This window comes from Argiope bruennichi, chromosome 7 (assembly GCF_947563725.1).
Source record: "Argiope bruennichi chromosome 7, qqArgBrue1.1, whole genome shotgun sequence".
Lineage (NCBI taxonomy): Eukaryota > Metazoa > Arthropoda > Arachnida > Araneae > Araneidae > Argiope > Argiope bruennichi.
In genome coordinates, this window is record NC_079157.1 from 7,336,252 (window position 1) to 7,362,111 (window position 25,860).

General features: G+C 28.5%; 1 protein-coding gene across 4 annotated transcripts in view; it reads left to right on the top strand.

The window, feature by feature from the left end:
* The first annotated feature begins 1,102 nt into the window (after positions 1-1,102).
* The window catches only part of LOC129976741 (organic cation transporter-like protein), a 53,082-nt gene continuing 28,324 nt past the window's right edge, over positions 1,103-25,860 (top strand). Inside the window, exons 1-2 of one of the 4 annotated variants that reach the window (XM_056090465.1) lie at positions 1,103-1,241; positions 18,588-18,863. In XM_056090465.1, the coding sequence (XP_055946440.1) occupies positions 18,595-18,863 (269 nt within the window). In that variant the 5' untranslated portion in view covers positions 1,103-1,241; positions 18,588-18,594. Of the gene's footprint in view, positions 1,242-7,200; positions 7,306-18,068; positions 18,218-18,587; positions 18,864-25,860 lie in introns of those variants that run through there. The other 3 variants (XM_056090466.1, XM_056090467.1, XM_056090464.1) reach the window with 3 other exon arrangements.

Consider the following 25,860-nt stretch of genomic DNA (forward strand, 5'->3'; position numbering starts at 1 on the left):
AATTTTATTTATTTTCTTAAAATCAAAACTTTTTAATTGATATTGTGGATTGCTTATAAAAATATTTTAAAATATTTTTAGCATGGGAATCTTATGGGATTGTCCATATTTAAAATAGCCCATGTGAATCTTATTTTTTAATTCAAACTCTTAAATTTTTCTAGTATGAAATAAATACATTTTAATAGAATTTTTCATGAATAAATAATCAATAGACATCCGTCTTTACTCGAAATGAGGACCTTCTGCGTTATTATTTTTATATATTTATAAAAAAATGTCAAATGTTTGTGAAACCACAAACTGTTATTTCGGTCATTTTAAACATGAAAATCAGTAATAAATAAATATCTATTCAAAAAATTAAAATTAAAATTTTATGTCCTATTTTAATGCTTATAAGCGATAATAAATGTATATATGATATAGAAGTTATATAATTGTATAAAATATAGTTTATATAATATAAAAATTATTAAAATATAGAAGTTTTTCAATATTTCAGTTATTTTATTCATTTCTTACCAAAAAATTTAAGAAAGTTACCTATGAATATATTTAACAGCAAGAAAAAAAAACCCACTTTATACTATGAGAGTATTATGGAAATTAAATGGCGAGTTTTAATATATGAATTAAGAAATCAAGAAATTTCCTCGGGAAACACATTGAATCCTCAATAAGAAGAAAATTATAGAAAGTAAATATGCGACTTTTTTATTCGTACAGTAGAGTAATTAAAAAAAAAAAAAAAAAAAAAAAAAAACTTTTTTTTAACAAAAAAAAAAACATTATTTTACCCCCCCCCCAAAAAAAAACCTTTTTTTTTTTTTAAGAAATCTTATTATTCTTGTAATTCTATTATTGTAACAATATATCATCTTGTGACGAATTAAATGTGTTTGAACAAATTGTTCCTATACATTCTTTCGCCAAATTTTCCTCGGTTTTTTTATTGTGCGCATAAAAACAGGAATGAAAGACATTCTTTGATCCCTGATACAAGGTTGAATATATGATACAGGCAATAGTTTGCACTTTGTACATTATTTATTGTGCAGGTGTAAAGGTGTAGATGAAACTCTTGGACGTATTAAGTTGACTGAAGGTTCTCGCTGTGCACGTTTCGGAATTCTATTTAAAGTAATTTGATATTCGTCCTTCAGAACATGTTCTTTTTTCTTTCGATACTCTTCTTGAAGTGTCTGCATTGAAAACGTTTAGAGCTATTTCCAAAACAGGTGAGATTAAAATCTGTACTATTCTTGAAATTTTCAAAATTAATAAATTTTGGTAACAAAATTTCCTAATGATAGTTTGAAGTTTTTTAGATTTTATAATTAGTAAAATGTTTTTTATTATTTCAGCAACAAGAAAATATTACTTTGATAAATAATAAATATATTAACTAGAGTTCGATCAAATATCTAGAAAATTTCTCCTATCCTACATGCTACAAAATAATGAAAATGCGTATAAGCCGTCATTTTATTGAATTTTTTAAAACAAATTTCGTATAGTATTAAATTTATTATTTCCAAAAGTATGATCGAAAGAATTTAAAAAGAGCAAGTTTTTCAATAAGGGAACTATAGAATTATTTGAATTTGACCTCATTTCAAAATATATGTGCGTGTTTATATGTATTTCGTGAATTATATGTATTATGTGCGTGTTTATATGTATTTCGTGAATTATATGTATTATGTGCGTGTTTATATGCATTATATGATATATATATTTATACAAATATTTACAATATTTTTAATACAATATTTTTACATTGCAAACATTACGATACAAATATTTTTTAATTGATATTTTTTTCCAAAACTATTATCAATCTTTCTTCATCAGCAGACACATTGGGTTTTCTGTGCGTGTTTATATGTATTTCCATTTATATTTTCCATTTACATTTCCATCTATATTTGCACCATACATTAACATGGTACATTAATATCATGTTATTTTTTAAATAGTTTTAAATCCTATAATATTAATATTCTAATGTCAACACCTCTGCATTGGCCTATAAATTTTGGTATTTAGCCTAATACATTGGTCTTGAAATTTATTAAATTTAAAAAATTCAACAAATAAATTCTTTAAACTTAAGTTTATTTAAAAATGACTCAAATTCATCGTTGTCAGTTTTCTATCTGTTAGAAACAATATTTTAAGTATGAATTTTAGCACTGTGTTTATTTTATCTCCAAATTTAGAAAAAGTGGTTATAAATGATAAAAGAATCTCGATTTTATAAAATTTTCCTAATGAAATTCGTCCTTCGTGATATAATTGCATTAGATTTTCAAGACTGCAGAAGCAACTATTTGAAAAAATTTAGTATATAATAAAATAATTTTATTTTCCTTTTACGCAAATATCCAACAAAAATTTAACCTTTTGGAATACATTTTATCGAACATTAAAAAAAATTGCTTTGTATGATTTGTAATTATATAATTTCAATTATAGTTCAGAGCCCCCCTCAGACACTATTGTCATGGGGCATTCGCAGTAACCAAAAAAATATCAAACTTTATAAACCGTCAAAATGAGAGTCCATAATCCTGTTGAAATTTAAATCTGACTTATCTATTGTTTTTGTATTGTTATCTATTGTTTGACTTATCTATTGTAAACTTATCAAATGAGGTGACCAGGATAATTTGTTACCATTATTTTCACATCATACAAAGTTTTTTGAAATAAGCATTGAATGACCTTTAAATCTGAAGGCTGAAACTTTAATAAAGATCTAAATTTTAAAGCTTAGTATCAAATGAAAATGCTGCAGTATCGATAAATTTTCGACTAGAGGCTATAAAAATAGCATTAAGGAAATATGAAATACCTATTTTTAGTTATTGTTCTATTCTATTTTATTTTGCATATTTATTTTTGAAGTATTTATTTGAAGATACGGCGGCTACGAGTAAAAAAATTACGTGCAATGCAATCAAATTCATTACAAATATTTTTTTAATTGATATTTTTTTCCAAAACTATTATTAATCTTTCTTCATCAGCAGACACATTGGGTTTTCTGTGCGTGTTTATATGTATTTATTTTAGAATATGATATTTAATATTTCTTTTCGAAATTTATCAGTATTTTTACAAATACATTCAATATCTTAGATTTCTACGGTATGATTTTCATAGCTATTTACCAATGAACTTCATTTAATTTCTAATAACAGAATTTTAACTGTTCGGCGTTTTTAGGAAGTGACGTCACCATCAGATAGCACTACTCATCTATCGTTTGGTTTCTGGCTTTTAACTAAGATTTTCAGATGCCGCTATTAATTTATTGTTTAGTTTCTTACGTTTAATTAATGAATGTCGCGCCACAAAGAATCGCGAGAATATCGTTTGATATTTTCAAATTTTGTTTCAGTTTTAATTATCGTACTCTTCTAATACTGAACTTATATTTATTCTTAAATGAATTTTTGTATATTTTATACCCGCATTCTTACAAACTGGAAGTGTTACTATAAGAATCTCTAAAATTAGAATATAATCAATAATGTAAATGTTAAAATCAATTAAATTTAAATATTAAATCATTTTAAAATTATATTCAATGTAAATATTAGAATATAATTTTTAAATCAAGCTGCATTATTTCCATCGGGCACGCATAAAATAATTTCCATAACATTCTAGTAACAGCTAACTTACTGATACGCTTTTCGATGAAACAGAACATCTAATACACATAAAACAGATGCGTATTAGATGTGCGTTAGATGTGATTCATCAAAGTTTCTAATTAAAAATTATATTTTCATTTCTTAAGAGGTCCCTTAACTTAAAATATGTCATCGTCAAGAAATAAATATCATTGTCAAGTCATTTTAAACAACTATCTGCAGTTATCAAAGATTCAAATTCAGCAATGAATTATAGCTTAAATCTGTCAATTTTTGCATTAATAAACCATAGATTTCCGTTGAAAAATATTTTGAATATACAGTTGTTTATTAAACAGAGAGTTGAAAAGAGAAATTAACTATTTATTTTTAGTAATGATGGTAAATTTTAGCGATTTAGTTGGAAAAGCTTAATGTTTAGATCTCACTATAACAGCTTCTATCTTAGAATTAAAAAATGATGTCTTTTTTCTTCTCTCGGTGTAAATCTAAACTTTGAATGTTTTTTTTATGAATTCAAAATTTAATTCTATCTTCATTTTTTTATTTTTTTTTATTTTTCAAAATCTTATTTATTAGCTGATAATCTAGAACTTAGGTCATGTACCGTGCCCAGTAATAAAGTTTTACCCTCAACTTCAGTGCCGACTCATAATACTATTCAAAAGTAACTAGTCACTGTTTAAAGTATTTTCTAACCAGGGGTTGAAAACAAATAATTAAATATGCTTAAGAAAACGGAAATTATTAAACTTTAACTCAACAAAAGAAAAACATTTTTACCAACTGTGTATAAAAATATATATAATTACCTGTGAAATAAAACTATGTGATAATAACTATGAAATAATATATATTCAACAAAATGCATATAATTTTAGCATATCTTTAAAAAATAAAATTAGGGAATACCCCTTAACAGCTTCATTATTTATTTCAAATCTGCAAATAACATTTTATCTGCAGATATTATACTTGCATTGTGATTAATTCCATTATGTGATAAATTACAAGAGTCAAACATTAAAACTGATACCAAAGGCACGTTCTTTTCTTTTTCCTTAATACTTCTATTCTGGAGTAGAATTGCACCGGAAAGCTAAATTGTAGAAATTGGAGCAAAGCTAATGCATGGTCGCTGCAATGGAAAACAACGTTTCATCTGAAATGTATCTATCAGTAACCTTTTTTATCTTTAGAGAAAGCCCCTGCTAATAAGGCTCGACTGTATGTTTTGTTTGCCTTGTTTTATTAATTGCGAAGCTTTTAGTAAAATAACGAGGGATTCTATTGCAAAGATTATAATGATTTTTCATAAAATTTGAGTAAAGATAATATTTCCAATATCAGTGATTGAATTATCCGATTATTTTATGAGCAATATATGTAAAGTTTGAAACTACAATTGTAGTACAATTTTATTGAATTTTATCGTTTCATCAATTTTTTTTTTTTTTTTTTTTTGCAAACGTAGTATAGAAAAAAATGTTGTAATTATCAAAAAATTCGAATTCGAGATTTCAACAAATATCTACGTTTTATACCTTCCTGAGTTCGAAAAACGCATTTGTAAAAACTGTCGGTTAGTCAGGCTGTCAGTCAAAGACAGCTAAATAACGCTTTGAGCTAGACTCATGAAATTTGGTACACGACCTTTACGCCAAATGTGTAGATTTCTATCAACTTTTCTGCAACATCCGGTAAGTGGAAGTCTGTCTGTCCGTCTATTAGAATATAAAACATGATGACTACAAAACGAAGTGAGCTAGATAGATAAAATTTGGCATTTATAGTGAAGACACTTACCAAATTTTAAGCTGAATTCAATTAGGAGTTGACCGTCTGTCGATCTAAAAAAATATATAAATGCGGTAACTTAAAAACTCAATCAGAACTATTTTTTAATTTGCGCCTAAAGTTTATATTTCTTAATATACCCAGTGCAAGGTGTTTTCTGAAATAGCATCTTTATTAGAGGGTATGCGAGAAAGTTTTGAGGAGACCGCTTCCGCTGGTTAAAGCACACTTTTTATTTTTTATTTATTTCTTATATTTATTTATTTATTTTGCTTTCTTATGTACAATGAAATAATAATATAATCTCAACAACAACAAGTTGAAGAATCGTCATATTTTAGGTTTCCCTCAAGCCAAAAACTGAAAGAAAAAAAATTCAAATGCCGTTCAACCAATTTAGACGATAATTCTTGAACAAAATAAACCAGATAGAGGAGATTCTCTTAGTGGCCTTGAACCAAAAATCGTAGATTGCTATGAAAGTTTAGATGAAATGTTCGCTTGGACCTGAGCACTATAACTCAAAACTGCAGTGTTGAAATTTAAAGTGCGTGCTTATTGTTATAAGCGTTCTTTTATGTAAATTTTTTGCCAAATTCTAGAATGGTTTGATTAGATTCTGATGTATTCATTGATGTATATATAATTGCCAAAACTTGGAAGATGTATAGAGGGTTTAATGTGATTTTTGGACCAAAATTTTCCATCTATTTCGAATTTCGCACTAAATCCATCACTGAATAAACCGTTGCCTTAAGTTAATAGAAACGTAAAAGACATGGATTCTTTTTCTGAATTGGTTGATATAAAAAAAATTTCAAGCGCAGAATGTGATAGATGAAGCAATAAAGCCATATGGAACCAAACAGCCAAATGAATCTGAAACATAAGCACGATACAATATTTCTCACTAATAATTACAATTTTCTTTCCTTTTGTGGATGCGAAAATCTTCTGTCAAATCTTTGTCAGTTTAGTGATCATTCATTTCATGTTCTTGTTTCCTCCAAGTTTACCCGTTCTTACTTCTAGTGGATTTGAAATCCAAAGTATACAAATAAAATCCACAAAACTAACTGCAATGTTAAGAATTGTAATTAACTATGCATCATACGGCAAAAAATATCATGATGTCTGTTGTTTACTATTAATTCTATGTCTTTTATTGTCTGATTTGTCTTCTTTGTTTCTGCCTAGCCCCGCCATTTTTTTTTTTTTTTTTTTGCTAAAATTATTGTTCCAATCCAACTTAAGCTTTTTATGAGAGAATCAAATTTTCTTGAAAAACAAAAGGTGTTTCCATCAGAAATTATTGTTATCACTATAATCGTGATTATGAGAGCTGGGAGATTGTTTTTCACATCATTCTTGAATACATACCTGCATTCAAAATTTTATTCTGATCCTCCAGACTGTTTGATAGGTAATATGTAAATATATCGACAACATTTATTTATAATATCCCCGTAGAATAATCGAATATGAACAGCTGACAACGTTGACGTCAAATGTTAAAACTGGTCACAAGTTGCATATCATTATAATTATTGAAAACGTAGACTGATCATTAGAATTCTGGTTTCTGCTTTTACCTTTTGAATTTGAATACGATCCCTGCAAAAAGAAGAGTGATTATGCTAATCATCAAGCGTCCAGCTGTCTTTGTCTTTCTTCCTCGCGTTGTTGCACGTGATTATTATTTTTACTGCGGCGGGTTATGTTGTCGCACGTGACCCATCGCAGCAATAATAATAATCCAATATAATAGAAAAGAACAATGTGATGACGTAAGCGATTGAACGGCGTTTTGCATCATCCTACATAAGATTAGATCACATCGGTACGTAGCTGCGTAATATATTCCTCACCTTATGTCATTCTTTTAAACTTTAATTTTCATTTGCACGTTATCTATGTATGCAATAAATTATGGATATACTTTTTTTTTTAAAAAATCGATTGAAACGGTAAATTTACTATTGGTTTTATTTGTTTTCAGATAAATCGTTTCGATCTAACTTCATGTCCATGATTACACGAAATTGTTTACAATTACACTGTGTTATTTTAACTATCTTTAATTATGTTTATAATGTACATGAACTTTCCTAATGGAGACAATGTTTCTTACAATGTTTTAATAATCTTACAATATCCGGTTCGTCTACCACTTAAATTTCGCGTTCTAATAACTTCACTTTTTTATCCGTCTCGTAAACCACACAAATATTAAACAGAATCCTTCTGCTTTATCTTTCAGCTATAGAAAAAAAAATCACGTGATGAAATATTTGATGAAACATTGAACACTTTTTGAATTTCAAGACAACAACGTAATCTATTGTTGGAAATTAGTAAAAAAAAAACAAACATATTTTTAAAAAATTACCAAAGTTTAGATGAAATTCCCACGTTTATTAAATTGGTATCATTGAAAATATAATTTTTAAATTTTGGAACGGTATAAAGTTTATTTTTGCGCAATATCAATTTCGGAAGGAAAAAAATCATGCTCCAAGATGAACATTTCCGACCAAATTTGTTAGCTGAAGGTCAAATTTTGACTTGTAGAGTGCAAACACGCCCATACAGTTGTCTTTATTTTTAGTATAGTTTAAATTTTAACTGTTTATCAACATTTAGTTTTCGGCAAAAGAGTAAGCTTAATTTAATGCCTTACTTATTATGTTATTTTCAAACCATACTTTTTTTTAACGTGATTAGATTGCTATGCCCAAAATGTAACTATTGACCATCCATATTAACATGATAATGAACAAAGGATGGATATTTTCTTTAAAATTCATGATATTACAAATCTTTTGTAATGCTCTAAAGAGAAAACCATTGGATTTAGAACTACTGAATTACGAAGATAAATATTTTAAGAAAGAGTTCATCAAAATATGAATTACTTTTACACAATTCAAAATTAATCGGAATATTTAAGTTTTCTCTAATAATTTTGAAGCATATCATTGAACAAACCTTTTTTGTAATAATTTGAAATTAAAAAGTAAACATTTCAAAGACACCAATTTATTTTCACGTATACATTTTTTTTCTAAATTTTATAAATGTTTAAAATTTTTATAAGAATATTTTACAACAATAGAATTTTACAGTAATGATTGTTTTAGGTTCTGGATTTATAATGACGTTCTTAGTAATGATATTTAACATATTTTATAGTTGCATTATCGCATTTATATAATTAAGTGAAACATTTTTAAAAATAAGATAATAATTTCATTTTTTTTTTAAATTTTAATGTTAGTGCCATAAAGACAAATCAAACAAAATTCAAAATGCATGATATTTTAGATAAGAATTTTAAACTCCGTTAATATGTTTTAGATTATTTTAATTATAATTAAAACCATTTCAAAAATTCCAAACTGCCAATTAGAATGTTCGTTCTCTATATGTTCTATATACTTTTATAATAGAACAATCCACATCAATACATAACTTTTTTTTTTCAAAATGCGGAGCATTTTGCATAAAGTATATTTTACATCAGAATTTTATATTAACTAACCGTAAAATATTATTTAATTTTTAAAAAAAAATACGAATCTTTCTGCAATAGGAAAAAAAATTAATAAAGCAACAAGTTCGGAAACAGATGAGGACTTGTAAAATGTAGCAAAGGAATCGATAATAATCTAAAAATGTTGTTACATATTTTCTTTGTTGCGTGTGGAAAATTTTAGGAATTTATATCTTCAAACATTATCCATCAAGAAACAATAGACAGAAATTTATTTACATATTTAAAATTTTATATACTATGAGAATTATGTAATAAATTATTGTATAGCATTTCCATAATATAGTGCAGAAATTTTTACTTCCTTGAATGTTACAAGTTAGGACTTCTATTACTATTTGGATTCTTTGATGAAAAATGTTCCTTTTGTTTTTTATTATTATTATTAAAGAAGACAACTTCTCAGAGAGTATAGAGACGAATCTCTATACGTCAAACTTGAAGATTCCAGGGAAAAAAATTATATTTAAAGGTGCAAAAAAGGGATTTTCCGAATTTTTCATCATTTTTACATTTAAATTACTATGCATAATTTCATTTTTAGGTTTAAGACAGAATTAAAATATTAAACTATCAAAGAAATATATTTAAAAAATGCAAATGTATAAGTAGTTTCTAAATTTGAATATATAAAAAGATCTATGTTCCGAAAATGGAAATTAAGTTTTTATTTATTTTTACCTAAATAGCCTCTAGTGTCTTTTTGAACATAATTTTTTACTTAATCATTTAAAAATAATATTCTTTTCAATTAAGATCTACTAGTAATAATTAAGATCTAATAATTTCTTTGGAAATTTTAGTAGTTATCAAGCAGTTTTGGATACTTTGGAATGCTTACATTGCTTGGTTTCTAGTCGATATATATATTTTTATTATTCTATTGGGTTTGCATTATCATTACCAAGTTCATGTGAAAGCATTGGCTGAAATCAATATCATCATTAATTTGTTTTAATGAAAGTTGTTTCTGTTCTTTTATGATTTCTGTATTTTTTAGTATTCCCTTTTTCTGATTTTTCTTAATTCTTTTTCAAAAATTTCTTCAACGAAACCAACTTTACCACAACTTTTGAATTGTAGGGGGTCAGATAGTATCTAGTATTTTGACTATTATGCTCATACATAGTCGAAGATCTACTACCTTTATTCTGTCCGATTCCTTTTAAATATCCCAAGACTGATCATCCGCCCAAAGAGCATAAGGAGAGGATAGAATCACTAATGGCATCCATTCAGCAGAGAGCCAAGTAGACACTAAGCTGCTTCACCCGCAGAACACAATCAATCCCTTCACAATCCCACAAAACCACACACTCTGGGGCAGAACGTGCCGTCAAATCATCCTCACCGATAGATGGGAAATGATATAATTAACTTTAAATTTACAAAATATTTCAAAAATACAAATTTTGCGAATTAAGTGAAATAAAATTATCAGAGAAGAATTTTGTTCTCCGTCTGAAGATTTACCGCCAACCTCGACAATAGGCACCCAGGCCTTTATTAAATTAATTATAAAATTTACATGCAATGTCAACCCGAAAATAAAAATATAAATTGCATAAATCTGTCACCCCGACAGAAAAGAAAATATATTTTACAAAATGGTTATGTAATATCTTGCCCAAGACAGACTAAATAAAGAAGTAGCGGAACAAAATAATTCTTTTATTTACAGCCCTACATATTTACAAAGAACATTTAGATTCACATCTACGTTAATATTATTTACAAATATCAAATGACAGTTCAATCACGAAATAGTTCCTCGATCAACTCGGAGAATGTCACTAAAAACCGCTAACAGGCCGTTAGCCCTGTTTGGCTACACCAGGATAAGTCCAGAAATCCACTGCTTTTTATTGGTTCGATCGTAACACAGAAGTTCGAATCACATGGATCTTCACTAAAAACCAGGAACAACTTTTCTGCATTCAGAAGCCTCCCCGAACTCCGGAAGCCCTTTTCTTCCTTTTCTCTGAAAAAAAACAAAACCGCATTTTATTTTCATCAGATACCGCCTCCGGTTTCTCGTTGATAAACTTGAGTTTCCTATCACTCAATAGCTGTTCAGCAACGATTCCTCACTAATTTAAAACCGACCGAGAAAGTGTTTGTTAAGGAACCATCTTTGTAGCCTATCGCCTCTTGAGCACATGTTAATTACAAACTATTCGAAACTAACGCCTGCTGAAGTGCACTTGGGTTTGACACTTAATGACAATAGTTGCTGGTAGTTGTTCGGTTCTTGATGACATGAGAATTCGCTTCATAAAGGGGAGAAAAGGTTAACATCTGGATGTTTCGACGCTCTTCTCCCTTGAAGACATGATGGATCTATTTGAAATGACGGGATACACATCTGTTTTTAAACACCAGTATATAGTAACAACTGACCTACATAATGACTCTCCGAATGAAAAGGATCTACATTTGGTGGTCTGTATGCACTTAACTATGTATGTGAAAAGGGGTGACGTTACATCTGGATGCCCTCAACCATGTGAGAGAAAAGGGGAAACATCACAACGATAATTAAAATAAATCTAATCCAAGATTTAGAACAAAGAAGAAGATTATTTATGATACAAATCCGGAATTATTGACAAAATATTCAAATTGTAATTCTTCAGTTTGAGAGAAAAGTGGAAACGTTACCATGAACACGACAATTTAAATAAATATAGAGCAATATTTGAGAGAAAGAAAAAGATAACTTATAAAACAAATTCGGAATTATTAACAAAATATTGAAAGTGTAATTCCATAGTCTTTTTACAACCAATTTTATTCTGTTTATTCTTAACAAGTTGAAATAAGTCTAAGTTCTTAAAATTTTGTGGAAAAAAACCCGAAATCTTATGTTTTCAAATTTGACGCTGTCATAGATTATACGATGAACTGTTCCAATGGAATTTTAGCATGGAATGGAATGGAACCGTACAGTAAATTTTTTCCAAAAATTTTATGTTGATTTCTTGGAAAAACATCCGTAACTTGTTAGATTTCCAAAATTTGAATTAATTTATTATTCAACGCTATGTAATATTATAATATTTTAGTCAGGATTTCATGTTGATTTTTACAAATATGGAAGACATTTACACGAACTAATTTATTGGCTATGGAAATTTTTAGATACTACGGATGAAATATGCACAAAATCTTTTATTTAAGGAAATATTGCATTATTATAAGAAAATAAATATTTATTCATAATGCATCATAACACGATAATGCATAAATGATTTATGATAGTGGAAATAAAATTTCCGACCATTATTTAAACTTTATGTGGGCCGCAGTAGACTGGTGGCAAGGTCTTGGCTTTGGAACCGATTCTCGAAATCGATACTCGATTCCACTGAAGAAGCGTAATACACATTAAACCCGTCGGGCTGAAACTTCCCCCGCTGGTGTGGTGTGGAAGATTGGAGAAGGGGTTCCAACTCAAATGCCGTCCTCGTCATCTGATCGCGGTTCAAAATTACCAGGTTCGTCCCAAAATAGCCCTAGTGCTGCTTTTAAAAAAAGGGGACGTTAATATAACTAACCTAAACTTCGATGGTGAATTCTTAATATCTTTTAATTACTTTTTGATCCATGGGTTGTAGGGAATGGAATCAGGAATCAGCTGGGCAATTGTCACAAAAAATAGAAGCACTCTTGTTTTTTATTTGATCATATATTTGTAATAAGTTGATAACTTGCTCTTTAAAAATTACTCTTGTCACCAATTATTTATTGTTCAATATAATCATTGTGAATTTCAAGAGATTTCACGCCTTTATAACAATTTGATTGTTTACTTTTTTTCATCATAAGGAATTATAATTTCTGTTAGCCAGTCATGTTGAATAAAAATTATTCGGTTCTTATTGTTTCTTTCAAAACTTTCTTCACCTTTAAAAGTGAGAATTTTATTTGGAAAAAAAAAAAAAAAAAACTTCAAAAAATCCAGTTCCATCTCTATTAAGCACATTGTCGACGTGGCTTAGTGAAAGTAAGTAGGCGCACAGGCATATTACGACTTTTTTTTTCGTTCCAAGCTGTCATTAGAAATTAAGCAAGTGTAAAAGAAGCCAGGTAATTTGTTTTACTTTGCGTTACTCAATTAGAATTTGCTTTATGGTTATTTAAATAAATTTTTTTTTTATATTCCAAGTTTTTAAAACAGAATAAAATAATTCTTCTGAATCCATTCAGACTTATAATGCCATATAGATTGTCCTGAAAAATTGTGATAGTGACTTTTTAAAATTCGCATTATTAAAAATATTATGATGTTTTTAAATTTTTTCAAATCTATTATTTAAAAATTATGCATACAGACCTTATGAACGAAAAAAGTAAGATACCGAGATTCTTATGTACTTAATAATTAATGGCACGTGATAATTAGACTAAGGTAGTAAATACCTCAGGGAAAATTTTTACACCTCTGACAGTTATTAAGCTACCCTCTATTATCCCTCTACTATGAATAAATACCCTCTATTATAAAAGTTTTTTTTCTTCAATTACCAAATATTTTTTATATATTTCCCAAACACTTAATCATAAGAGTACGTTGCGTTTTGTGTTTGTTACATTCATTTACAAGTGTTTTGTTTCAAATCTTTGAATTTTGCAATTATTATTATCATTTCCATATGATTTTTTTAAATACATAAATCTTACATTTATTTACATTTCCAAAAGTTTTATATGAAACCATTCAGTTTTACAAGTATTATTTTCAATTCCAAGATTTTCATTAGATATTCTTGAATTTTATATTTATGGTTTCAGTTCCAAGTGTTTAATATGAGATATTTCAATTTTGCAAGTATTATTTTCATAACCAAGATTTTTATCTGAAGTGTTGAATCTTGTGTTTTTATTTACAGCTAAAATACTTTATTTAAAATCCTTACTACACTGATATTTCATTAGAGTGAAATCAAAACAATATTGATATTATATTTAATTATTTAATTCTCCATTTCAAATTTAATAATTTTGTTGAGTTAGACTTCTTAGCATATAGGCAAAAATACAGTAGACAGTCTTCCTTAAATTAAGTTCATCAATTCAGTTTTTACAGAAAAGTGGTCAAAATAACTTTGTGCAATATACTGTTTAATTTGTTAATATTTCGTTATTACTGTTGATTATTAAGGTATTTATATACTATTTTCACAAATATAAGTCTTTTTATGCTTCTAATATAAAATGATGATTGGGATTTCTGTATAAATGTAAAGGAAAGGGAAACATAAGTATCACTTTCAATATACTTTTAAATTAAACTTTATCAGACACCACTGTAAGGTATGGTTGTGTGTCAAAGGGCCCCTACGCACTTCCACGTATTGCGGTGGGGGGGAAATTTTAATGATATTTTAATATCTAATTTAATCCAAATTAATTTCCAAAGCTTTATCTTAATTTAGACCATAGTAATTTTATTCTCTTATTTCCTGATCTCATACCACTGAAGCGGTGTAAAAATTACCGCATAATCAGTTCTACGTTTCAAGTGAAAATGATCCCTCCGTTGCCCTTGTCAAAGGTCAACACGTGTATTCAATCGCCACGTGGCCGGAAATCTAGTGTGGATCCGGACTAGTGATCATTTGTTTCGTTCCTTTTCTTACTTCTGCTTTTGTTTCGCGCTGTTGTTGGACGTGCATTGTTCGCGCCTGCTTGTAAATAAATTGCTTTCCCGGAATGGATATTAATTTAAAAATGTAAATTATCTCTTCAGGGTATCGAACCTACATTCTGCTTCAACCAAAATAAGCTTACATGTATATACAATATTTTTTTTATTTTTTTTTTCGTAGTTTGAGAATTAGAATAATTTTTTTTTGCAAATACTGTTTCTCTTCAAAAGCATTCTGATACTCAAAATTAAAAGAATTTTATTCTGGTCGATTATTTCCAGAAACACCGAACAAGTTATAACGAATTTGTGTATGCATAGGTTAATATAACTAGAAAAAAGATCATAAACACATATGGTAGATTCTTATAAGCATAAGCATGAGTTTTCAATGAAGAAAAGTATTAAAAGGATTTTAAAAGATGAATATTTTAAAGGATGAAAAGATGAATGATACATATTATTACCTCGATATATAACATTCAAAGATATGTGCAATAATATCTCTTCGAATGTATACTGTTGCCGTAAATACATATAATCAATTTCTATTACTACGTACATGAGTTTTTAATGAAGGAAAATATCAATGTCACTTTAGAAGAAGAAATAAATTTGTTAGTAGAGGAACTATACTTTCTTAAAATATTCATCTTTAAAAACACGTTTCTCGAAATCAAAACAGATTATGATGATCTACGACAGTCTCACTGATTCAGCAAAGCTATTTTCAGGTTAGGTTCAAGATAGTTCTGAGAAAGGGTAGGCAAACTGTAGTTTTTTCTCTAGAGCCTTCTTGACTTTCTCGCTGGCATTAAGATCTGTAAATCTGGCTGCCTTATCGATATAACTGTTGTTCCCAGTTTTCCGAAATTATGCGTCTATGCGAGAAGAATGTAAAGCCTTTGTCATCCATAAAAATAATTGTAATATCAATAAAAATGAAATTATTCACTGATTCTACCCTTCGAGAGCCAAACAAAGGGCTAAAAAATCTCATTATAACAGGAATTTCTAACATCTGTTATACAGTTTGTTTAATATATTGCATATACTCTGGATAGGGATTGCAATACCGGACCAAAATTTCAATACCGGTATTCGGTATTTTTTAAATCTTAATATCAGGATACAGGTTTTAATGCCAGTATTAGAAATTTTGGAAAAATAAAGAAAACACATGTGTTTTTTTTTTTTTTTTATTTGCCAGTTTTGTTAGAGAGTGTAAATATCACAAAAAATAATTTGTAACTTATAAATTATAACAGTATATAATCACAAAAAAGTAAAGAAATATCATATTTATTTATTTACAAAAAAAGTGTAAATATCACTATTCTGTTTGTGGCACTATTACACATTTTTGAAATGGATCTAAAAAAACATAATGCATCCATTGTACTGTCATTAAGCCTGAAAAGTAATTTTGTGTAAAAATTACCAGCTGTCGAAAACGCTTTCACGGCATCTACGCTAGTTGGTGGTACTGTTTTCAATGCGCGATATACTATTTCCAATTATTAACTCTAAATCCCTCATCTTCAAATAAGTCAATTTCTCGTCGGATGGTTTAACATATAGCTGATTTCTGTATTGTATTTTGGTTCGTTGAAATTTTTTTATTTATCGCTAATTCTAATTTTTATTCAAGAGACAATTCCTTTTCACTATCGACAGTAGTGACATTATAATCTTTGATAATTGAACCGAATTCTGAATGTGGATAGGTTTGTGGGAAAAAACTTTTAAGAAACTTTACTCTAACTTAATCAGATTTGAATTGGTTATTTTATTTTCTTCCTTTCATTTTCATTTTTAAAATCATTAGAATTGTATAAATACCATAAGACATTTTCTATTTCGGTATGCCTTTCTTCTGTGCGATTTTTCAATGTAATATATAATTCTTCAGATACTGATGTGTGCTCTTCTTTCAGTGACTACAACATGAAATTTTTTGTTGCATTAGCTGTTAATAAATTAGAATCTCTGAGACATAATGCCTTAATAGTCAATTTTATTGGAAGTAGAGCTGATATAGTTCTGGATATTAAGTCGAATTCACTATCTGAAAAATTCATTTACAGGTTTAAGTCGATTATTGCTTTTTGGATTGGATTTCTCAGTTTCAAAAATCATTCCTTCATTAGGAGTAAACTGTTCCAACGTGTTTCAGAATCTAATATTAACATATATTCTGTTTTATTTTCAGTAAGTATATATTTTAGTAATATGTCATTTTTTTATAGAGAAAAGTTTAAATATTTTAAGAATTTTTCGAACTTTATAAATTATAGGAAGTAATTCTTGATAGGTAAATATTTCATCCTCTTTAGCAATATCTTCTTCAACAATTACATTGTCATTATCTTCATTGTCAATATCACTCTCACTCTTACTCTTTTCAAAGTTGGAATCCGAAGTTTCTATATCCACAGTATTTGGATTCTTCTGTTCTTTATATTTTTGGTATAATACATCTATTACTCCTAATTGAATTGAACTGCTGATTTGCACCAATCAACTTTCCAACTTTTTTCATAATTGTTGCTCCATCAGTCGTTATGGATAGAATATTTTTTTTCAGGGATAATCCATGTTTCTCTAATTTAGATTTAAGCAATTAATTAAGCCATTAATTAGCTAATTAATTTCGCCTGTTAGGGAGACATAAAAACAAAAATGTATACTATTTTGCTATGTTCGCGATCCCTGAACATATAGTGGAGACCATTTTAAAAATTCCTAGTAAATACCGAAAAACCGGTATTGAAACTTGTGAATACCGGTATTACAAAATTGTACAAATGGTTCAAAATACCGGTATTCGGTATTCCGGTATACCGGTATTGCAATCCCTTACTCTGGGGCACAAATAAATCGAATACCGCCCTATTCACTTTTGAATTCTCAAATCATCCTTAAATTTGATTCTCAACATATGTTATCTAGGGCTATTTTGGACTTTTTCAGATACAATCGAGTAAGAGATTAGCATGGCAAAGTAGGTATGGCGTATTGGGCAGGCATAATGTTTTATGAGAGCACACAAACTTCATGTCTTTAACAAGGACTTTGAAAATATTATCAGATATACGGATAGTATTTTGTAATCCTCTGTTTGTCATTCCAGGTGTCATTTTTCTCAGTTTTGCTATCTTATGGACGATACAGCCGTCTTTATTCAGCTTATATTTTTTTATTATATTATTGGATGGTTAGAATATTTAACGTGTGGTTTGATCAGCTAGATATCCGAGTCTTAACACCATAAAATATGCCTGGGATCTTCTGAAACTACAGTAGCTGACTTTCCATCTCAGAACCACCCAGAATCTGAAAAATGCATTATTGGAGAACAGGGACTCATAAACTAATCAGTATCCAGAGAACAGGGACTCATAAACATTCGCCCCTAATCAGTATCCACTTAAGCTGGGTACGTGTATCATGACAAAAACGTACGACGACATCTATTAATACTTTTTTACATTTCGTAATGTTCATTTTACATTTTCCTGACTTTCGGTGACTTTTACACGCCAACATGTAAGTAGATAATAAAAACATTTTTTGAGAGTAGGGGCTCATAAACTGCAACATTTTCAGCTCGTATTTATAAAATGTGAAGTTCTCCTGACAAGAAGACACCATAATTCCTATTAGTCCTTTTTTCCCATTATGTAATATCTATTTTATATTTTTTTTTTTGCGCATGCGAGTGAATCATAAACGCTTTATGATACTTCTTTTAATTTATATATACCTATATTAGCAAATAGTTTTATTACCTTTGTCCATTATTTCTAGAGATACTCGCCAAAAGTAAAAATTCTCTTAATTTGGAATGCCAATATATGTATTATTCATGTATAGGAAACGAATAATATTAAAACGTAATCAATTTCTCATTTTACAGAACAAAAATGACAATGGCAGAAGACTCAAAAGAGAATTCCGAAAGAGACACTGAGCAAAAAGACCTCATGGAGCTGGTGAATGGAAATGGACCCTGGCAGTGGATGATCTTTGCGATGATCTTCGTAGTCAGCATACCGGATGGCAGCACCAATATGTCGATGACCTTCTTCGCCCCTAATTTAGATTATTGGTGCGCGCGACCACAAGGCATAAATTTGAGTGTGCAGGAGTGGAAGGAGGTTGGTTTACCGCCTGATGATTCCAAATGCTCCAGGTAAAAAGTCACTGAATGCTTATAAGCTGATTTTTTAATAGAGCATGTCACACTCTTTTGAAAGAATGTAGCATATAATCGCATTTATTTTATTTTCGTAATTTTTAAATTTTTATTTAAAATTTATTCTTTATCAACAGTTATAATAATTGCGTTGATAATTCGTATAGATTTAAATTATTACAAATATAATATTGAAATTTCTGTTTTTTGTGGGATATTGTAAAATTCCAAAAAATTATGATAGGTTCAAATAGTTTTGGAAAAAAATTGTGGTAGCATAGCGTGTGAAATATATATATATAGAATTTATGGTTAATGGTTAAGAAAAATTCGTTTCTGAGAGAAAAAAAATGTTTAGAAGATTGCTTTTTAAAGATGGAATTTATTTTAATTCCTTTAAATAGCAATATTGTTATAGTAATCAAAACTCCATCACTTATGTATTCAGCTTACGGCAAAATCGATAATCTATCCGAAAAGATAACTTTTGAAAGAAAAATTAAGTTAAGAATAGCTCAAATTTTATGAAAAAGTTTGTTTATAATGTAAAAGTGAAACAAATAATGACTCAGATTTTTTTTATTATTGCTTAATAATTGGCCATATAAACAATAATTTTTTCTGAAAAAATTTTATGATTTTTTTTAAAAGAATGACTGAAACGAATGACATTAAAGGACTCATAATGAGTTGTCCTGATCGTTTCAGGACATTTTACAAAATGCCCTTTACTTTCAATATTCGGATCAATTGTAAATAAGACAGCAATTTTCAATTGCGGAATCAGCTTCTGGGCCTTTTGTGCAATTTTTGTCGATCTTGCTTTATCAGATTGAATCTTTTCTTCAATTTCCTTTTCTGATTTATGGTTAATTCTATTTTTAGCTTATTGACTTAAAAGCGATGGACAAATATAAAATCACTAATTTGGTATTGTCAAAATTAGGGATTGCAATACCGGTATTTCGAGCCATTTGTACAATTTTGTAATACCGGTATTCACAAGTTTGAATACCGTTTTTTCGGTATTTACTAGACATTTTTAAAATTGTCTCCACTATACATTCAGTGATCGAAAACATAGCAAAATAGTATACGTTTTTGTTTTCATGTCTCCCAAACGGACGAAATTAATTAGCTAATTAATGGCTTAATTAATTGTTTAATTCTAAATTAGCGGAACATGGATTATCCCTGAAAGAAGATATTGTATCCATAACGACTGATGGAGCAACAGTTATGGAAAAAGTTGGAAAGTTGATTGGTGCAAATCAGCAATTGTGCTATGCTCATGGAATTCAATTAAGAGTAATAGATGTATTATACCAAAAAAAATAAAGAACAGAAGAATCCAAATACTGTGGATATAGAAACTTCGCATTCCAACTTTGAAGAGAGTAAGAGTGTGAGTGATATTGAAAATAAAGATAATAACAGTAATTGTTGAAGAAGATATTGCTAATGAGGATGAAATATTAATCCATCAAGAATTGCTTCCTATAATTTATAAAGTTTAAAAAATTTTTAAGATATTTAAATGTTCCCCAATAAAAAAAATGACATATTACTAAAATATATACTAACTGAAAATAAAACAGAATATATGTTAATATTAGATTCTAAAATAAGTTGGAACAGTTTACTCCCATTGATGGAACGATTTTTGAAACTGAGAAATCCAATCCAAAAAGCAATATTTCATGTTTCAGTCAATGAAAGAACAGCATACATCACTAATAGAAGAATTATATATTACATTGAAAAATCGCACAGAAGAAAGGCATAATGAAATAAAAAATGTCTTACGGTATTTACATAATTATAATGATTTTAAAAATGAAAATGAAAAAGAAGAAAAGAAAATAACCAATTAAAATGTGATTAAGCTCATAACAAAATTTCTTAAAATTTTTTATCCACAAACCTATCTACATTCAGAAGGATTCGGTTCAGGTATCGAAGATTCTGATGATACTAATGTCGATAGTGAAAAGGAATTGTCTCTTGACCAAAAATTAGAATTAGCGATAGATAAAAAAATTTCACTGAACCAAAATACTGTACAGAAATCAGCTATACTCAAAACCATCCGACGAGAAATAGATTTATTTGAAGATGAGGGATTTAGAGGCAAATACTTGGAAAAAGTATATCGCGCATTGCTAACAGTACCACCCACTAGCGTAGATGCCGAAAGCGCGTTTTCGACATCTGGTAATTTTTGCACACAATTACGTTCCAGGCTTAATGACAGTACAATGGATGCACTATGTTTTTTTAAGATCATTTTTCAAAAATTTGTAATAGTATCACAGACTGAATAGAGATATTTACACTTTTTTTTGTGATTTAAATAAATAAGATGTTCCTGTACTTTTTTGTGATTATATACTGTTATAATTTATAAGTTACAAATTCCTTTTTGTGATATTTACACTCTTAAACAAAACTGGGAAATAAAACAAAGAAACACCTGTGTTTTCTTTTTCTAAAATTTCTAATACCGGTATTAAAACCGGTATCCCGGAATTAAGATCTAAAAAATACCGAATACCGGTATTGAAATTTTAGTCCAATATTGCAATCCCTAGTCAAAATGTTATTTCTTTTTGCCATTTCGTTAATCCATTCTTTCTCTTCGATCTCGTATTGATTTTTTTTTAGATTAAAAGAAACATGACGGTAACGTAGCCAATGCTCCTAAGCAAACAGTGTTTGAGTGAAATTTTAACGTTGAAAAAATTAAGGATAAACATATAAGGAAATATACGTTTCCGACTTCTTACACATACTCATATTAAACAATGGACTTTGTTTTATATGCTAGTACATACTTTAATATTTACTTCGTTTTATATATTTTGAACATATATACTGCTCGCGGGAGAAAAGGGGCCACTTAAGAGGAAAGAATAAAATTGAAAGAGGAATTGAATTCTTAAAAAGAGAATTAATTTTTTTAATTATTATTTTACTGATAGGTAGAGAAAAAAATTAACTGATTTTTATTGTTTTTGGGGTTTATTTTGGCATTTCATTATCAATATATGTCATTCTTATCATCATTGCTTAATATTCGTAAATAGACACGAAACAATATGTCACCTTATTTTATGAGCACATTAAAAAGTAATCATTTCATTCATTATTAAATATTATTAAATGCAAATCAGTTTTCTTCCATGCCTTATCAGTATCTTAGCTTTCTATGCAATTCATTATATGAAGACATATATATGGGATCTATGCTTGTTATAGATGTGGAGCGCAAAGGGCAGAACTAATATTCTTTTTAATTTCATTTCACTAAATATTCATTTATTCTATGCATCTGTAATTTCCAATATTGTTGCATTTTCTACAGCTATTATCCATTCCATATTTTGATGCTTCTCATATGAGTAGAAATTTGAAAGCGGACACAATTATAGGAATAATTATAATCTATATAATTACAGGAATAATTATTATATAATTATGAGAGTAATTATTCCATAGGATGTCTTTAAGAAGAGCCGAATTCATTTCAATATTCAAGAGAATTGAAATTTGTTAAAAGTTTTATTTGATCCACTTCCATCTTTGATTTAAATTTTAAGTTAAAAGTGCGTCATGTTTTACTCATAAAAATTGTGTTAAACTGAAATATCAATCAATACTTCGTGAATCATTAAAATTGTTTTAATTGTTCTCAGTTTCCACAGGTGCAGAGAATCAAGGTATATTTTATGTCTAAAAATGAATACTAAATATGTTATTTAATAATGCTTTCATGCCTAAATATTTTTATATCATTTAAGATTATACACATTATTCTAACAATTATAATTGCATCATATAATTTTATGAATTTAAAACCTTTGTAAAAGATATTTAGCACATAAATACAAATGTCACTTTTCTTGTAACAGAATTTGAAGTTCTTTAAATATTAATTATAAAGAAAAAATTTCAATAATGTCTGTATGTTTGTGAAATTAAGTATTTACAATCCAATGAATATTTATTAGGGAAATAAAATTCCCATTTCAGCTCATTCTGTAACTGAAATTATATAAGCTGGTGAGTAAAAATGCTAGCTTGCTAACGACTCTCCTCTACATTTGCAAGCAACAAGTATTAATAGAATATTATTGCAATGAAAAGCAAATTTTTTTAAACTTTGATTTCATTTTTTAACATTTACAAATTTTTTTATGTATTCTTACATTACAATAACGTGGAAAATGGCATTTGATTCACGAAATGATGATTAATGCATTTGGATGTGAAATAGAATACTATTGACTTACTGAATTTGTGAATTCGCCCCTAAGTGTGTCGTTTTAAAGGTCAAACAGAAAAACTTAATGTAACAGAAAAATTATTCATAGCAATGAGCTGAAATTTTGCATAACTTCATTTTAAGTGAGCTGCCATTTAAAATTTTTTTAACTATAATCCTGAAATTTTTTTTCGCCTATTAAAAAGTACTTTTTATGTTAAATATCTGTGTAAAATATGTAGAATACTTTATATTTTCATAATAAAAAAGTTGAGGTGAATAACTCGATTATTTTTAAGATATGAATAACAATTCAAAACTTTATTTTAACATTAGACGATCAAAATTTTGTTGGCTCATTCTTTCGAAACGATGACACCCAGACTAATGACAGAATTTGGTGTCAGGGAAGAACTTTTGATACAGTTTTGAAATTTGATTAGAAAAATGGATGTGCCATTTTGAATAGCTCTTATGATTTTTTTATTAGAAAATCCTTAAGAAAAGAATCTTTAAGAATTTATAATAAAATCTTTTTTCTTTCAAATGATACCCTTTTTATGATTTAATGATGAATGTTACCAAAACTGGGTGGCTCCTTTTATCGCAACTGTACAAAATCGGGTTCTAAAGGCATTTATTGTAGTGGGCAATTACCACTTCCTCTATGATATTTTCTTTTATATAGAGCCACCTGAAAGCAGAGTTAGTAACTAGATACATTATCAGTTGGATGAACTTTATAGGATTCATCGCTTAGAAGATTGTGGTACGAATTTACCATAAGTTTAAGCTGGTTCATTTCAAATTTTAATAAGTGGACTGTATTCTTATTTAAAATCAAACGACAATTCGAAAGCCAACTTTTTATTTCATCGAGGTTCGACGACCCTGCAACGAACTCAGTACGAAACTGTTTTTGAAAACTGATCCCATGTCAGCAGGGTTACAATAATTTTATCGCTGAAGCCAAGTCAGCGTATGTTTGCTACATTCTTTACAAAAAGCGCCAACGAAGTGGTAACAGATTGAAAAGCAATAAATCATTCCCTTGGTAGTAGCGTGCATCTTGTTGTAATATATTTGCTGTGATAATCAGGAAATATATGTAGTTATTCATCTGGGCATTATCACTATATGAATTTTAAGATCCTATTTTATACTAAAGCTGTATGTTCATTACAAAATTCATTCAATTCTAACTCGCTGCCCAAAAGGTTTTACATATCACAATAGTTAGCTTTGAAAAAAATCAATATCTTTCCGAAATATTCGGCAATAGCTGTCTTATCTCAAAACATTTCTTTCAAAATGTATTGTTATTGAATAACTGCGTCCAAATAGTTTTACTAAATAAACATCTTAAGAATGTATCTTATTTGATAAAAATTTTAAAAAGATACTTAGAGAATTCTTAGCTAACGAATCAAAATTATGAACTTCTTCGGATGTTTCAACTTTTTAGTTTTTGAAAAACAAGCGCGTTATATCATAAGAAATAGGAGTTAAAAAGTAAACAAACACTAACAAATAGTTACATTAAATATTGAAAATAAATTAAATGTAATTGTTTGTAAATACTTTTTAATAGCCGATTCTTTATACTCTCCATTAAAATCTCATATTTTTAGCAATATTGAAAATATGCAGCGTGTATGAATCCTTCGATTATAGACAGTACAGATGTTACACTGTCTATAGATTAGTAAGAAGATTTCACTACCCTTACTATTCTAATCTGTAGGGTCTCTAATAACCATGTTAATATTATTGCTCCCATTTCCTACTGTGTTCCAAATTATGCAGAGAATAGAAATGGATATCCCCATAGGTTACCTTAAAGAAACTATATATCTTATTGACTTGAAAAGACGTGATAAAATTTATCATTGTTAAAGTCTTCTATTTAAGGATGTATCTCGAATTTCTCTTTATTACAATCTAATAATTCATAGTGTTATGTCGAGTAATTTAATCGCAATATTTTTTTTTTATATTCTTGATACTATTATGTTCATAAAATAGTTAAAGTCATTTGGAATGTTCTTAGGAAAACAAAATTGAATAAATTTGTGGGGAAAGACAACGATCAGCATTCATATGTGAAACATATTTATTAAGATTACAAGAACAAAACATTACTTACCTACTAACATAGAAAATATACATGAGCGTGAGCAGTATGTTTTACCATCTCACCGTCAAGCTCTCGTCTGCTAATTATGACGGAGAAGCATCATGTGATCAATGACGCAACATGACGCCATGTAGGATATGAGAACTGTTAGCTAGTTAGTTAGTTAGTTTGTGATTTTTTGGCGCAAGGGCCATATTTGGCCATGCTGCGCCAATAGTATGGTAGAAGTTACTGGTCTAATGGTATGGTGAATTATTTCAGTAAAAATCAAATGCAAATTTTAAAATATGAAGTGTTCACTATAGTAAACAAGGTTAAAAGTGTAAAAAGATTTGCTATTTAAATATGATGATAAAATCCAATTGCTTTCAGAAATGTAAAAATGTTACAATGGGGACTTTCTCCCACAAAGTCACTGATACTAGGACATGATGTATTAAAATAGCGTATTCGTTGATGATTGAAGACAGGGCATTCTAATAGTATGTGAATAACAGTAAAATCGACATGGCACGTTGTACATTTGGGACACCCTTCACCAAACAAAAGGTGTTTGTGTGTGAAACGGGTGTGACCGACGCGCAGTCGAGTCA